Genomic DNA, 15487 nt, shown 5'->3' with positions numbered 1-15487 from the left:
GAAGAGCAGGGCCAGCTCTGCTGTTTTTCCTCTTCGCTTTCCCCCGCGCAGCCTCCCCACACCATCCGGTGACGGGGGAGCAGGCGAGCACTAGGTGTGCCCCGGAAAACCCTGTCAAGACTTCACAAGTTGATTTGTGAATGTATTTTCAAAGTGCTTTTTTTAAATTAGTATAACTGAGTTGTCTTTTAAACTTGTTTTCAGCTTTTCAGAATAAGAAAGCCTTGTAGCAAAATAATTGTCCTAATGAGTGATAACACCTTAATTGATAAAACCCTGAACAAGAGCTAAATTCCTTGCTGAAGCAGTTCTAAAAGTGTTTATTTTAAGTATACCTCTGATGTTCATAGAGTCTTAGCCAGATATAGACTGTTCAAGTCAGCTTAATTTTTCCCAATGCATTTTATCTCAACTCTACAAAATTAGTATATAAACCACAACAAAATGCCTTATTTGTAGCCTTATTGTGGACAAACCTCCATTTCTCTCTTTTTAAAACCTTTCCAAAATTTAAAAATTTTTTCTTCTGCCTGCGAAATAGCTCGCCAAGCTGCTTTGGCATTTGCCCAGCTAAGTGTTTAGAAGATATCTGAGGCTACAGCTCTGACCTTGGCATGCCTGAAACTACTCAGTATGAAGCAAATAGTACAAATATAATTGCAGGCAGCCTTTATCTTAGTTTACAGGCAAGCTCTGTGTTGTGTCCTTACTCAGCAGAGATTCAAGTAGCCCTGATGCATTCAGTAAAGTGAATATTAACTGAACAAAATATAAGGCTGTAGCAATTAACTTTACAGCCTGATGTCAAAACATTGAATGAATTACCGTGTGTTTACCACACTTTTCTGACCCTTCCAGTTAATCCTGCAGAAATTTAACCCTCTGAAGTTCTCTGTTGCTGCTGTCTTATCTATAGCTCAGTTACTTCTTTGTATATTGTTCATTTATGTTTAATTGCTGTATGATAAATCTTCAGTAGTTTTCTTGTAATGATAGAGTCAAAATGAGTTAAACTCTGCTGTATCTGAAACTTTCAAAATAATACTCTCAAGTTTGAGTCTAGCTTTCATAAATTTAAAGCTCAAAAGATGCAGAGGCATCCAAAGTAACTACCTCACTAAATTTAAGGAAATGTTTTTTTTATTATTCACAAGTATAACTAAAACCAATGTCTGTGTGTATGTGAGTGTGACAGTACTGCAGCAAACATACTGAGTGCTGTTTTAACTTCTTAAGCATTTTAAATTTGTAAGTTAAGTCTCTAGATGATGTTCTAACCAAGACCTCCAGAAGAACAGAAGTTTTATTCTGTATTGAAGGCAAAGCGCCAAGAAGTCCTGAGACATAAATACCTACACCTGAAACCAACAAAAGGAAGTTTTACTGTCTTCTCCCCTGTGTCCTGTGTTTATGTCTGTGGACTCACAATTACTTAAAAACAAACATTTACTATAAATAGCAAAAAATAACCTAGAGCACAGAAAACTCCGTTCTGCCTAGAGACGTTTCGTGCTGTGTTATAGTGAATATTTTAAACTACCTCTCAAGTGCCATTGAAGCTAAGTTCCGTTAAGTTAAATAAGTTTAAGTTTTATTAAACGTATATTATGTTAAGTTCAAGTCAAGTTACGTTTAAGCAATGTTAATTTTAAATTCCATTAAGTTTGAGTTCAATTATAGTTAAGTCTCTTAAGTGTTGCTCAATTTACTATTTATTAAGTTCTAGTAATTTTATGTTCTGTTAAGTTCTATTAAGATTGAATTCTGTTCACTTTCAGTGATGTTAACTTTAAGTTTTGACAAGTTCATTTTTGTTATGTTATGCTCATTTAAAGAACACGGGTTTTCTACTGTGAAGATAAAATGAAGACTTAAGACAGAAACCTTCCTGATGAAAATTTAACCATGTGAACACACAGTCTGTAAGATCCTTGCTGTCGTTAAAAATTCCGTGGATCCAATTGTTCTGCATTTGTTAGCTTATCCTACTATTCATAACAATCTTTGCAGTTTTATCTCCCATAGATAGCACAAAAGAATGAGTGAAAATTTCAAATGATGCTGCACGTGCACAATTTCAGTTATAATTTGTTTATGGTACCATTGATTATTTAGTTAAAGTTTAATAATAATGCCAGCTGCTTTAGAATATTTCACGTTACCTTCTGTTGTTATCTGCAAGAACTGTATAATTTTTAAATAATTTTCCTAATTGTTATTAATAGAAGCCTGTTGGTAGAATGTTCTAGAGAAACCCTCCCAGTTAAGGCCTAGGCTCTGGCTAAGCCTTGGTCCTAGCTGGTTGGGAAGTATGCCACCAAACCCAGGTGTTTCTGCACCAAAAATGTGATCGAGTCATCTTGACTCACTGATTTGGACTTGTGAAAGCTGAACCCTCTTCCAGGTAAACTTGGAATCCTTGCCCGGGAAAGGTTCTCCAAGCCCTGCCTGTGGAATGAGGTTCCCCAGCAATTGCAGTCCCTGGGAGATAGCAGAGTAGTTAAATAATTGAGGTTGTATTTTCTTAAGTAAGCTTATTGTTTTATTCCATGTATTGTTACACCTTTGTGTCATTTTTCATCTTACAGAAGGAAACACATCTTGCCAAAAACAAAAAGGGGGAGTATGACCCCTCAAGCAATTAGACAATGCAGTATTTGCACTAAAATTTTATGTGTGGAAAAACGTAATTTCGCTTTTTATAACAGTTATTGTTACTGTATTGACCATTCTAGATGTGTTGTTAATGTCATTATGTGAGTTCACTGAGCATAGCTTGCCTAACCTCTGTTGTTGCAGCATGGGCCCCAGCACAGCCCAAAACGAATCTATGGGTCACTCTGGCCAGCCTAACAGAACAAAATGAAATTTGTCTCTCTCTCTCATCACCGGGCAATCCCTTTTCTACCTGCTTAGTCAGCATCCCTGTAGACAATTGGCCATGTCCTTCCAGCAATACCTGACAAGGCCATGTCCTTCCAGCGTCCCTACCTGCGATCAGACAAATCTTAACAGCACAGTAGACAATTGGGACGCCTGGGTTCCTTCCCTTCCCATAGCCCCAAACGAGTCTCAAGAGCTAGAGCTATTAGGAGCTATACGAATGGATGCTTGTGTGACCTTTAATTGGACAAGCAAGCAAGCCAAAGTCAACGGTACAGCAACAAGTGTAAACTCTAGCCTGACAGTATACAGAGATGCCAGTACATGGTGTCAATATGCCTCTACCAATCTATCTGTGCCCACAACTAACCCTATGTCGTTACCAGCAGGAAAGTTTTTAATTTGTGGAGACCACGCATGGCCCAGCATTCCCTCCTGATTACGAGGTGGACCTTGTTCCCTAGGGAGATTGATGTTGTTAACCCCCAACACTTGGATGATACTGAATATGACCCGACAACATCATGGAACAAAATGAATGACTCATGCTTTCTCCCCTGACTGTAAATCAAATATCAAATTTTGGTTCCCTGAAGCCATCATAGCTGCTTCCTTTTTTGCACCAGGAGTAGCTTCTGCTGGCGCCTTGGCTCAGCTGAACAAATTAGGATGCTGGCTAGCTAAACAAACTAACGCTCCTTCTCAAGCCATTTCAGAGTTGTTGCTTGACGTTGATTCAGTTAGACACGCCACGCTACAAAATAGAGCTGTGATAGATTTTCTCTTACTAGCCCAAGGCCATGGCTGTGAAGAGTTTGACGGAATGTGCTGCATGAACCTTTCTGATCACTCAAAGTCCATTCACCAGCAACTTGCCGAACTGCAGCACCTGTCAGGGCAGCTACAGATAGCTGATGGCCTAGGGCTTGCCGGATGGCTGAAAAGCTGGGGAATTACTGGACGGTTCAAAGACCTAATCCAATCAGCTGTGCTCATTTTAATTGTAGTTTTGCTATTTTTAACAATTTTGCCATGCATAGTGCAATGCTTACAGCGCATGCTAGTAAAGACGGTCAATCAAGCCTGGCTTGTGCAAAAAGAAAAAAGGGGAGTTGTTGGAGAATGGCTTGCACAGCAAGGCCACATAAGCAAAGTGCACGTGCAAGGTGCAATGTACATGCACAAACCAGCCTTTGTTCCCAACTCTGAAATGTCCTTCCCAGGAGACAGAGAGGGACAAGAGCCAAGACTGTCCTTGCCAGGAGATAAAGAAGAACAAGAGCCAGGATTGTAACTAACATAGGGGAAATACAGCAAGATAGGGAAAAATCACACACTCAGTACTTTAGCTGAAGCAAGCAAATCGTGCCTAGAAACTTACAGCCAATCAGCAAGCTAGAATAGACACGTGAACAGTAGCAAATAAGCAATCATATGTACCAGCCTGTCGCGTGAACAGTACCTTTTGTCTATATTAATGCTTGTCTTAGAAGAAATAAACGAAATAGCACCAATACCTCTATGAGTGCGCGTGTTATATTTGGGCAACTCTCCACACACATGGCCATGGTGTGTTGTGATCATCTCATGGTCACAATCATCACATGCTCACAGTCATCTCACAGTCATGGTTAACTCATTGTAATGGTCATCTCATGTTCTTAGTGATCGCATGGCCATTGCATGGTCATGGTCATCTCATCATTGTCTTATAGTTAACTCATGGCCACATATGAGCCACATATCATATCCTGGTCATGTCATGGCTGTGGTTTTGTCATCCTCATGGTCATGGTCATCTCATGGTCACAGTCATCTCCTGGCCATCGCACAGTCATGGTCATTTCCTGATCACCATCATCTCATACTCATGGTCATTTCACTGGAATGGTCATCTCTTGGTCACCTCGTGATCATGACCACACATGGCCATGGTGTGTTGTGATCATCTCATGGTCATCTCTTGGTCACAATCATCACATGCTCATGGTCATCTCACAGTCATGGTTAACTCATTGTAATGGTCATTGCATGGCCATGGTCATCTCATGGTCATGGTTGTGTCATAGTCATGGTTATGGTCATTGCATGGCCATGGTCATCTCACTGTTGTTTTCTAGTTAACTCATGGCCTCAGTCATATCCTGGCCATGTCATGGCTGTGGTTATGTCATGATCATGATCACAGTCATGGTCATCTCATGGTCACGGTCATCTCCTGGCCATCGCACAGTCATGGTCATTTCCTGACCACCATCATCTCATGCTCATGGTCATCTCCTTGTAATGGTCATGGCTGCATGGGGCCAATAGACTTGCTGCTTGGTGCATGTTAATGCTTCCAACCACAGGGTCCTCTGGGTGGTGACAAGCCTGTCGCCCTAACCATATCAGTGATGGCTTTGGTCTCACACCCAGGATTTCTCATCCACTGTCATTGACCCATGTGGCTGGTCACCCAAGCTTATCGGCCTAAGGGCCACTGCAACAGTGGCCATGGTCATGGTCGTGGTCATCTCACAGTCACATCATGGTTATGATTCTCTCACAGCCATGGTCATCTCATGGTCATCTCATGGTCATCTCATGGTCACCTCACGATCTTGTTCACCTCATGACTGTATCATGGTCATGAAATGGTCATGGTCATGGTCATCTCATGGTCAACTCACAGTCATGGTCATTTTCTGATGACCATCTGTCTTGGTTTGAAAGACAAATATCTGCTAAGAGAGGTTGAACTCTCCCTTAGGACAGAGAATGTGATTTCCCTCCCTCCAAATTATTTTAATTCTGAAATCAAGGGCTTTCAGGCAAAGGTATGGGAAAAGGAATAACAGTTCTTTACTAGTACCTATAAACAAGCAATAACAATAATAATAATAACCACAAATAGAACCAGAAACCAATAGCAGATGACTTTTTGAGCTGCTGAGCACTTTCCCCTGTGGTGTAATCACGGTCGCAAGCAGCAGGGGCGCTGTTGAGCTCCCGGCCGGGCAGGGCAGGTGCGATGACTGCCGAGCGGCTGCAGGTGGCGCTGTGGCAAAGGGTCAGGTCAGCCTCACACAGCTGGTCATGGCGGAGGGCTGAGGAGCAGGCAGGCAGCTCGGAGCAGCAAAGCGGGGCGGCAGGGGCAGGGGCTGGCTCTCTCCCGGGCTAGCCAGCGAGGTGACAGGGACTCTGCAGTCATGGCAGACACCGCGGTCTCGTGCAGCAGAGCGGGGCGGGCGGCAGGGACAGCCGGACTCCCTGGCAGCTGCTGCGAGAAACGCAGCCGGGCAAACGTGCACTCCCAGTGGGAAAGAGGTTGAATCAAAGCTCACCCAGCCAGGGGGAGAAGACAGCGCACAGTTGCATTTCCTGCGGCTGCAGCCAGAAGCAAAGAGCAGTCCCTTTCCTCCCGGTGTCCCGCGAACAAGTGCCAGTTCCAGCGGCCGGCTGCCTCCTTCCCCTGCCCCACCCAGCACACCCTTTTGTCTCTTATAAAAGAGTTGATGTCTCTAATCACCCAGATATCTGCTGCTTAGTAACAGGGATGGAGAAAAAATTCCAATGCCCCCAACCTCTGACACCATCCTCTCATGTTCATGGTCATCTCGTTATCACAATCGGGTCATTCTCATGATCATGGTCATCTCATGATTCTGATCACCTCATGGCTGTGTCATGGTCACCTGATGGTCACAGTCCTCTCATGGTCATGGGCATCTCATGGTCAACTCATGGCCACAATCATATCTTGTTCATCTCACCATCATAGCTCAGCCATCGTCATGGACATCTCATGGTCATGGTCATGATAATTTCCTGATCAGCATCATCTCATGCTCATGGTCATCTCATTGCAATGGCCATCTCATGGTCACGATCATGTCATGGTCACCTCAAGGCCATGGTTGTGCCATGGCCAACCCATGGTCATCTCTTGGTCCCAATCATCTCATGGTCAGGGTTGTGGTTGTGTCATGGTCACAGTCATGGTCATCCCATGGTCATCTCACAGTTGTGGTTTGGTCATCTCATGGTCACTCTCACCTCATGCCCATCTCGTGCTCATGTCATGATCATGGTCATGGTCAGGGAACCTCTCTGAGATCCCAAACCTGGACTTTGGGACACTCAAGGACCGCTGGGGACAACAAGGCCTGGCCTGGCCCCTCCCCCCATCCCACTGCCCCTCCAGGAGCCCAGCGTGGCCAAACCCCTCCTGGGGACACCTCAGACATGGGACACAGAGCGGGAAATGAATTCTGGGGATGGAGTTGGGTGTGGGTGGCAAGTGTCCACCTGTTCCTGGTGTCCCCAGCCTGCTCCTGGTGTCCCCAGCCTGCTCCTGGCGTCCCCAGCTCAACCCTGGTGTCCCAAACCTGCTCCCAGTGTCCCCATCTTGATTCTGGTGTCCCCAGCTTGAGCCTGGTGCATCCATTCCCATTCCTGGAGTCCCCAACCTGCTCCCAATGTCCCCATCTTGATTCTGGTGTCCCCATTCCCATTCCTGGCCCCCAGAGAGGAACTGCTGAACACCAGAGGAGGGAACCATGATTTATTGCCCCAAACATTATTTATTGCCCAAAGCAGTATTGATTGCCCAAAGCAGGATAATTTCATACCAAAATTAAAGCATTTGGAATAATTGCGGCTCTCAGCTTTCAAACACAGAAAATGGGAAGTTGATCCATCGGGAAGAGCTGCAGGATGGGTGGGAGCAGTGGGATGAGCTTTGCTGAATCTGCTGAATCTGAAGAGGGAAGGGGCTGGTTCCGGCTCCAGGGATGGCTCAGGTGATTTGTACTGGGTGAGAGAGGGTCACAGTGTCACCCTGTCCCTATCCCACGAGATAGACCTGACTGTGGAGCTCATGGAGAGCAGGAATTGCTCTGGAATCACACCTGATCCAACTCCATCCATCCCTCCTGATCCTGATCCTGCTCCATCCATCCCACACCAATCCCAATCCATGAATCCCACACCAATCTTGCTCCATCCATCCCAATCCATCCATCAGACACCAATCCTGCTCCATCCATCCCATCAAATCCTGCTCCAGACTCCCCCCCTGATCCCACTCCACCCATCCTGCCCCAATCCCCCTCAGGAATCCCACTCTGATCCTGCTCCATACCTGCAGTAGAGCCATTGGTTCCCATTTCTTTTCCTGCAGAAAGAGAAGATCCATGAGATTCCAGCACGGATCACACTCTGGGATTAACCCTGTTAATCCCGGGATTAATCCAGGATCCACCCTGGGATCTGCACAGAGGGGATCCAGAGCTGGATCCACCACTGGTACTCACCAGCTGGTGGGCTGTACCCAGAGTTCTGCTTCCTCCCTGTGGAAAAACAGTGGGATCAGCACCCATGGTGTGGGATTCCCGGAATGCTGCCGGGTGGATCCGTGCCCTTCCCGAACCCCATCCCGTGGGTTACCGGATTGGAACTTCCAGACGCCGAATCCAATGCCAACGACAAGGACAGCAGCGATGATGCACAGAGCAATCACCAGGGTGAGATTCCCCGATTTTGGCTCTGGGAAATGCAGAACAGTGAGGTGGAGGGGAATCTCCATTTGGGAATTCCCAATTCCCTATTCCCACATTCCCAATTCCCAGCCTCACCCCAGCTGAAGATCCCAGGCTCCAGCGTTCCGGGATGCTCCACCCGGCACCGGTACTGCTCCCGCTCCTCCGGCCGCGCCTCGATCCTGGCCCAGGTGTGGAAGGTGCCGTCGCTGTTGGGAACGATCCCACCCCACTCTGTCTCCTGATCCCAGATTTCGTCCCCCTTCATCCAGTTGACTGTGATGGCTCTGGGGTAGAATCCATACACGTGGCAGGACAAGATCAGCTTCCCGTATTCCTCTTTTCCAGACACGTGGACATCGGGGCGTTCTGCAATGGGATAATGGTGAGATGGATCCATGGAATTCCAGTGGGAATGGGATGCGGGTGACATGTGCCCATGGAATTCCCACTGGAATGGGATAGAGGTGAGATCTGCCCATGGAATTCCTGCTGGAATGGGATGGGGGTGAGATCTGCCCATGGAATTCCCACTAGAATTACTGTGCTCCCAACTCCTCCATTCCCAAATCCCAAATCTCCCCAGGAATTCTGCCCCACCTTTGCGCTCCAGCTCCTTCTGCCCATATCCAACGTATTTCCGAAGCCATTCCACACAGACGTGCTCCAGGTAATTCGTCCACCTCTCAGCCACGTTCCCTTCACCTTCCCAGCGCCTCCTGGTGATCTCAGCAGCATTGTCAGCTGCCACGAATCCCTTGGATCCCAGCTCGAAGGAGATGAAATCCCGCCCATCGTAGCCGTACCGAAAGGATCCACGGATAGTCTCGTCAGACATGAGGTCACAGCCATAAACCCACAGCCATGTGTGGAGACCTGGGGGGGAGGATTGTACCCACAGAGACCCATGGCATTGTGTCCCAGCCCCACAGAGCCTCATCCCAGCCCTTTGGAGCCCCATGGAGGCACATCAGAGCCCCACAGATCCATCCCAGCCCCACAGATCCCATCCCAGCCCCACAGATCCCATCCCAGCCCCACAGATCTGATCCCAGCCCCACAGATCTGATCCCAGCCCCATAGAGCCCACTCCAGCCCACCCCACAGATCCCATCCCAGCCCCACAAACCCCATCCTGCCCCACAGATCCCATCCCATCTCAGCCCCACAGATCTATCCCAGCCCCACACTTCCCATTCCAACCCCACAGATTCCCATCCCAGCCCCACAGATCCCCTCTCAGCCCCACAGATCTCATCCCAGCCCCACAGCTCCATCCCAGCCCCACAGATCCCATCCTGTCCCATCCCAGCCCCGCACATCCCATCTCAGCCCCACAGATCCCATCCCAACCCCATACATCCCATTCCATCTCAGCCCCACAGTTCCCATTCCAGCCCCATAGATCCCATCCCACCCCACAGGTCCCATCCTGTCCCACAGATCTCATCTCAGCCCCACAGATCCCATTCCAGCCCCATAGTTCCCATCCCAGCCCTACAGATCACATCCCACCCCACAGATCCCATTCCAGCCCCACAGATCCCATCCCAGCCCCACAGATCCCACCCCATCCCACCCCACAGATCCCATCCCATCCCATTCCAGCCCCACAGTCCCCATTCCAGCCCCATAGATCCCATCTCAGCCCGACAAATCCCATCCCAGCCCCATAGATCCCATCCCATTCCAGCCCCACAGATCCCATCCCAGCCCCATAGATCCCATCCCAGCCCCACAGATCCCATTCCACCCCACAGATCCCATTCCATCGTAGCCCCACAGATGCCATTCCAGCCCCACAGATTCCCATCTCAGCCCCACAGATCCCATCCCATCTCAGCCCCACAGATCCCATCCCAGCCCCACAGTTCCCATCCCAGCCCCACAGTTCCCATCCCATCTCAGCCCCACAGATTCCCATCCCAGCCCCACAGATCACATCCTGTCCCCCAATTCCCATCCCAGCCCACAGATCTCATCCCAGCCCCACAGATCTCATCTCAGCCCCACAGATCCCATCCCAGCCCCACAGATCTCATCTCAGCCCCACAGATCCCATCCCAGCCCCACAGATCTCATCTCAGCCCCACAGATCCCATCCCAGCCCCACAGATCTCATCTCAGCCCCACAGATCCCATCCCAGCCCCACAGATCCATCCCACCCCACAGATCCCATCCCAGCCCCACAGATCCCATCCCAGCCCCACAGATCCCATCCCATCTCAGCCCCACAGATCCCATCCCAGCCCCACAGTTCCCATCCCATCTCAGCCCCACAGATTCCCATCCCAGCCCCACAGATCACATCCTGTCCCCCAATTCCCATCCCAGCCCACAGATCTCATCCCAGCCCCACAGATCCCATCCCAGCCCCACAGATCCCATCCCAGCCCCACAGATCCCATCCCAGCCCCACAAATGCCATTCCAGCCCCACAGATTCCCATCCCAGCCCCACAGATCCCATCCCAGCCCCACAGATCCCATCCCAGCCCCAGCTCCCCCCACTCACCCCTGGTCTGGTTGTATCGCTCCCGTGCTATCTCCAGGTTCCTGGCAGCCGCATGCTGGCTCCCCTCAGCATTCCGGGTATTCCTATCCCAATATCCCGGCTCGGGTTCATCCTTCATCCACTGTGTCAGCGGCTCCATCCGGCGTCGCTCACTGTCGTAGTGCATAAAGGGAATTCCATCCACGTACCCCATTTCCACGAACTTGGGGACCCCCGGGCTGGGCTCTGACACTGCCACGTCCAGGTAACGCAGGGAGTGCAGAACTGGGGGGACACAGAGATTTGGGGGCTCTGGGGGGTCATGGCTCAATGAAAGGGGGAATGGGAGAGCTGGGAAGGGGTTTGGGGATCTCATGACTAAGAGCTTGGGGTGCAGGGAGGGATGGGGGAGTCCAGAGAGTCCCTGTGCCAAGGAAAGGGGGTCCAGGGGTCCCTAGAGCCGAGAAAAGAGGGGTCACAAGATGGGGAGAGCTGGGAATAGGGGTCCTGGAGATTCTTGGTGCACAGGAAAGGGGGGCTGGGGGCTGGGAAAAGCAGGAATGGGGGTCCAGGGGCTCTCAGGGTCAAGGGAAAACAGGGGCTGGGGAAAGCAAGATGGTTGGGAAATGGGGTGCAGGGGGGGATTGGTGCAGGATAAGGGAGTGGAGGGGAGTCCCAGAGCCTCGGAATGGAAGTTCAGGGGGAAACTTCCTGGGAATTCCCCTGGAACCCCATCTGACCCCCCAGGGACACCCCAGACCCCTGCAGGAAGCACAGGGGGTGCAGAACTGGGGGGACGCAGAGCCTGGTGAGCTCTGGCAGCAGCCAAGGGTCAAGAAGGGGAACTGGGAGAGCTGGGAAGAGTCCAGAGTTCAAGGAAAGGACTGGGAGAGGAGGGATGGGGCTGGGAAAGGTGAGAGGATCCTGGGGTGCAGTCTAGGAGACAGGAAAGAGAAAGTGACCGAGGGAGTGCGGGGGGAGGGGACAGGGGAAAAGGGGAATTCCAGGGGAATTCACCTGGATCCCACTGGATGCCCACTGCGACCCCCGGGAGGCTCCTCTGAGACCCCCGGGAGCAACCTGGGACCCCCTGGAGCCCCTTTCGGGAAAGGCCGGGAGAGGAGAACTGGGGGGACACGGAAATTCGGGAGGCCTGGGGGAGCGAAAAGCCGAGGGAAAGGGCGGGGCTGGGGTCTGGGAAATGCGGGATGCCCAGGAAGGGGGTGCAGGGGGGTTTGGTGCTGGATAAGGGGGTGCAGGGAGGTTTGGTGCTGCATAAGGGGGTCCCGGTGGCCAGAAATGAACATTCAAGGGATCCCCGACCTCAGGAATTGGGGTACAGTGGATTCCACTGCCGGGAAATGGCAGTTCAGGGGGGTCCCTGTGCCCCACGAATGGCGGGTCAGGGGGGTCTCAGTGCAGGATAAGAGGGTTCAGGGGGTCCCGGTGCTGGGGAAGGGATGGAGGAGGGTCACAGGGCAAAACATGGGGGTTCAGGGGTTCCCGTGCCCGGGAATGGAGGTTTAGGGGGGTTCCGGGTGGCCGGAAATGGAGGCTCAGGGGGTCCCGGTGCTGGGGCAGTCTCCGGGCACATCTCGGTGTCGCCGCTTGGGAGACGCGAAAGTGACCGAGAGAGCGCGGGGGGAGGGGAAGGGGAATTCCAGGGAATTCATCTGGATCTCACTGGATCCCTTCTGCGACACCCCTGGGACCCTGTGACAGCCACTTGGGACACCCTGGGACCATCCGGGACACCCTGAGACCCCCTTTGAGGAAGCGCCGAGAATGGAGAACTGGGGGGACACGGAAATTTGGGGGATCTGGGGGGTCCAAAAGCAGAGAAAATGGGCGGGGCTGGGGTCTGGGAATGGCGGGATGGCCGGGAATGGGGTGCAGGGGGTCCCAGGGCCGGATAAGGAGGTACAGGGAGGTCCCGGCGGCCGGAAATGAACGTTCAGGGAGGTCCCTGTGCCCAGGAATGGAGGGTCAGCGGGGTCCCGGTGCAAGATGAAGGAGTTCAGGGGGGTCCCGGTGCTGGGGAAGGGAACGGAGGGAGGTTACCGTACGAAAAATGGGGGTTCAGGGGGTTCCCGTGCCCGAGAAAGGAGGTTTAGGGAGTTCCCGGTGGCCGGAAATGGAAGTTCAGGGGGTCCCGGTGCTCAGGAATTGCGGTTCAGGGGGTCCCTGTCCCGGGGGTCTCACTCACCTCTCGTCGCTCCCCCCGGGGCCCCCAGGAGCCCCAGGAGCCCCAAGAGCACCCCCAGCCCCAGCGCTGGAGCCATCGCGCTGCTCCGCCGCGACCCGCCTGGCCCCGCCCACTGCCCTGGCCCCGCCCCGAGCACAGCCTCCTGCCCCGCCATTGGAGCAGCTATTTCCTGCTCGCCAATGGCAGCCCGGCCTGATAGTGACGTCACCGGTCGCCGGGCAGATCCGGAACTCGCAGGTTGAGACCGAGAGAGGGCAGGGCGGGGAGGGAAAGGGGAAATCAGAGAATTCATGTGGATCCCACTGGATCCTCGCTGTTCCGGCCTGGGCTCCTGCCGGGGCTGCAGGGGAGTCCCTGCTCCATCCCGGCCTCACCCACAGCTCACAGCACCTTCAGCTCCAGGTCACACCGAGCTCCCGGCGGCTCAGGGCAGCAGCGATTCCTTGTCCTCCTGCCCGGGCCGGGAACAGCGCCAGAGCTGCTGCTCAGCCGAAGGTTCCGAGAAATGCCCGAGTTGCGGGAAAGGGAGATGACTCCGTGCGTGTGCAGAGCCCGCGCCTCGCTGCCCTTGGCTGGCTGTGCTGTCACTCGGAATTGTCCCAGCGCAATTGCTGCTCGGTGCCAGCGAGCGGGGACAAGCCCGGCGCCGGTGTCGCCCCCAGGCAGGCAGGCAGGGCTTTAGTGGGGCAGCAGCGGCGCCATGGTGGGAGCGTGTGTGCGGCCCGGGAGCGGCGGCAGCGGGCGGAGCCCGGGGAGGCGGCGGCGGAGCTCGGAGAGGCTGTCCCAGCGCATGTGGGAGCCGCGCTGCCTTGTGCCGGGGCTCGGGGCTCGCTGCGGGCGGATGGAGGGGATGGAGGGGGCGGCAGGGGGGCTGTGGCGGCTTCCTTCTCCCGTCTCCCTCCCTCCCTCCGTGGCTGTGGCGCCGTGTTGCCGCTGGCCTGAGGCCGCTGAGGGAGCGGCTGCCCGCGGTCTCCTTGCCGCTGCTGCCTCGGCAGGAGGCGGTGCCGGAGCAGCGCTGGCTCGTCCCGCTTGCTGTGGGTAGCACAGAACAGAACATCACATCACAGAACAGAAGAGTGCAGAACAGAACAGCATATCACAGTCCCATTCCCGGGACTGTTCCCGGCCGTGCGGCACTGGTCTGGGCGCCCCTGGTGCAGCGGGACATGTCCGTGCCCAGGGCTGGCATGGGATGGGATGAACTTGAGTGTTTCTGCCAAGCCAAGCGATCTGGAGGAGAAAGAGCAGCTTGGGGCATTACGCAGACCCCGTCCCATTCTCTGGGTCGCACATTCCCTGCCAGGCTCTGCCTCTTGTCTCAAACATATACCGACCAGGTGCTGCCTCCGCTCGCTGTCTCTGGGCTGCGACCCTCAGGCCACGGCATGCAGGGAACAATGCTGAGCCCCTCAGGGCTGCTGGCTTTTTTCTTGTCCCCCCGGCAGGCTGAGCCCGATCCGCAGCTGCCCTGTTCCCACACTCGGCAGCTCCCGGGCGCTGTCCCTAACTGTCCCTAACTGTCCCTGCCTGTCCCAGCCCGGAGCTGCACAGCCAGAGGGGTTGGGGCTGCAGGGCCGAGCTGGGCCTGGAGCTCTCTGACACTGTGTTTGTGTCCCCAGGAGCTGCCGGGGAGCAGAGACAGGGCAGGACTGAGCCGGCAGTGCCTTCCAGAGCCAGCACCAGCCGGGACATCTCATCATGTACAGAGCCGCTGTTGAGATTCCCGAGGATGCCCTGGGTGCCCAGGATGGATCAGCAACCAGGGGGACAGAGCTGCCTCAGCTGTCAGATCCTGCTGGGCACAGGCAGGGAGAAGCTGCTTCTCTCTTGGGGCAGAGTGAATCCCAGCCCAGGGATGGCATTGGAGAGAAGTGCCAGGATGGATCAGCAATGGGAGTCACACACAGAAAGAGCCTCGGAAGAAATCTAGGTGAGTGCAGGGCCAGCGCTGTGGCCTCTAGGGAGGGGACAATGGACAGTGTGAGCACAGGGCTGGCAGGGTGTGGCTGTGTCCAGGGCTCTGCAAGAGGCCTGGTGCTCTGCTGGACTGACAGCCCTGGCCCTGGGCACTTCTCCTGCCCTGGCTGTCCCCACACCTGTGTCCTTTGTCCCTGTTCGTGCTGCCAGCTCAGTGAGTGGCACACGGGCTGAGGGTCCCTGCTGTGCTCCCTGGGCGTTAGGTGGGAGATGTGAGGGCTGGGCCTGCTCAGGACAGCTCCATGCTCACGGCCTGCGGCTCTTTCCAGCTCCTGTTGAGTGGATCAGATCCCATCCCGTGCTCACCCTGGCTGTGCTGACTCTGCTCCTGCTCCTGGCTGTGGCTCTGGCGGTGTCCTTGGCTGCTGTGTCAGGTAAGGAGGAGCAGCAGCCTCAGCCCAACCC

General features: G+C 53.3%; 1 protein-coding gene and 1 pseudogene across 1 annotated transcript; one reads left to right on the top strand and one right to left on the bottom strand.

The window, feature by feature from the left end:
* The first annotated feature begins 2941 nt into the window (after positions 1-2941).
* Positions 2942-4339, top strand: LOC146423300 (uncharacterized; annotated as a pseudogene).
* A 3075-nt stretch (positions 4340-7414) lies between these two features.
* Positions 7415-13242, bottom strand: LOC146423299 (class I histocompatibility antigen, F10 alpha chain-like). Its single transcript, XM_085044908.1, has 8 exons — positions 13106-13242; positions 10921-11184; positions 9006-9281; positions 8502-8774; positions 8314-8412; positions 8181-8216; positions 8009-8041; positions 7415-7677 (listed from the first exon to the last, which is right to left on the bottom strand). Exons 1-8 carry the CDS (start codon positions 13179-13181, stop codon positions 7664-7666), a joined length of 1071 nt encoding a protein of 356 aa, XP_084901034.1. The 5' UTR covers positions 13182-13242; the 3' UTR covers positions 7415-7663.
* Positions 13243-15487: the final 2245 nt, after the last annotated feature.

The sequence above is a fragment of the Lichenostomus cassidix genome, unplaced genomic scaffold, assembly GCF_008360975.1.
Source record: "Lichenostomus cassidix isolate B80296 unplaced genomic scaffold, HeHo_3.0 HiC_scaffold_853, whole genome shotgun sequence".
In the NCBI taxonomy this organism is placed as follows: Eukaryota; Metazoa; Chordata; class Aves; order Passeriformes; family Meliphagidae; genus Lichenostomus; species Lichenostomus cassidix.
The sequence above is the reverse complement of the archived record's forward strand: the minus strand, read 5'-3'. Positions and strand labels throughout refer to the sequence as shown.

Coding starts and splice junctions, on each gene's coding strand:
- LOC146423299 (XM_085044908.1), bottom strand. CDS start 13,181: ATGGCTCCAGCGCTGGGGCTGGGGGTGCTCTTGGGGCTCCTGGGGCTC. Junction 8,775..9,005: donor GAAGGAGCTGGAGCGCAAAG/GTGGGGCAGAAT, acceptor ATCCCATTGCAG/AACGCCCCGATGTCCACGTG. Junction 8,413..8,501: donor GCCTGGGATCTTCAGCTGGG/GTGAGGCTGGGA, acceptor TGCATTTCCCAG/AGCCAAAATCGGGGAATCTC.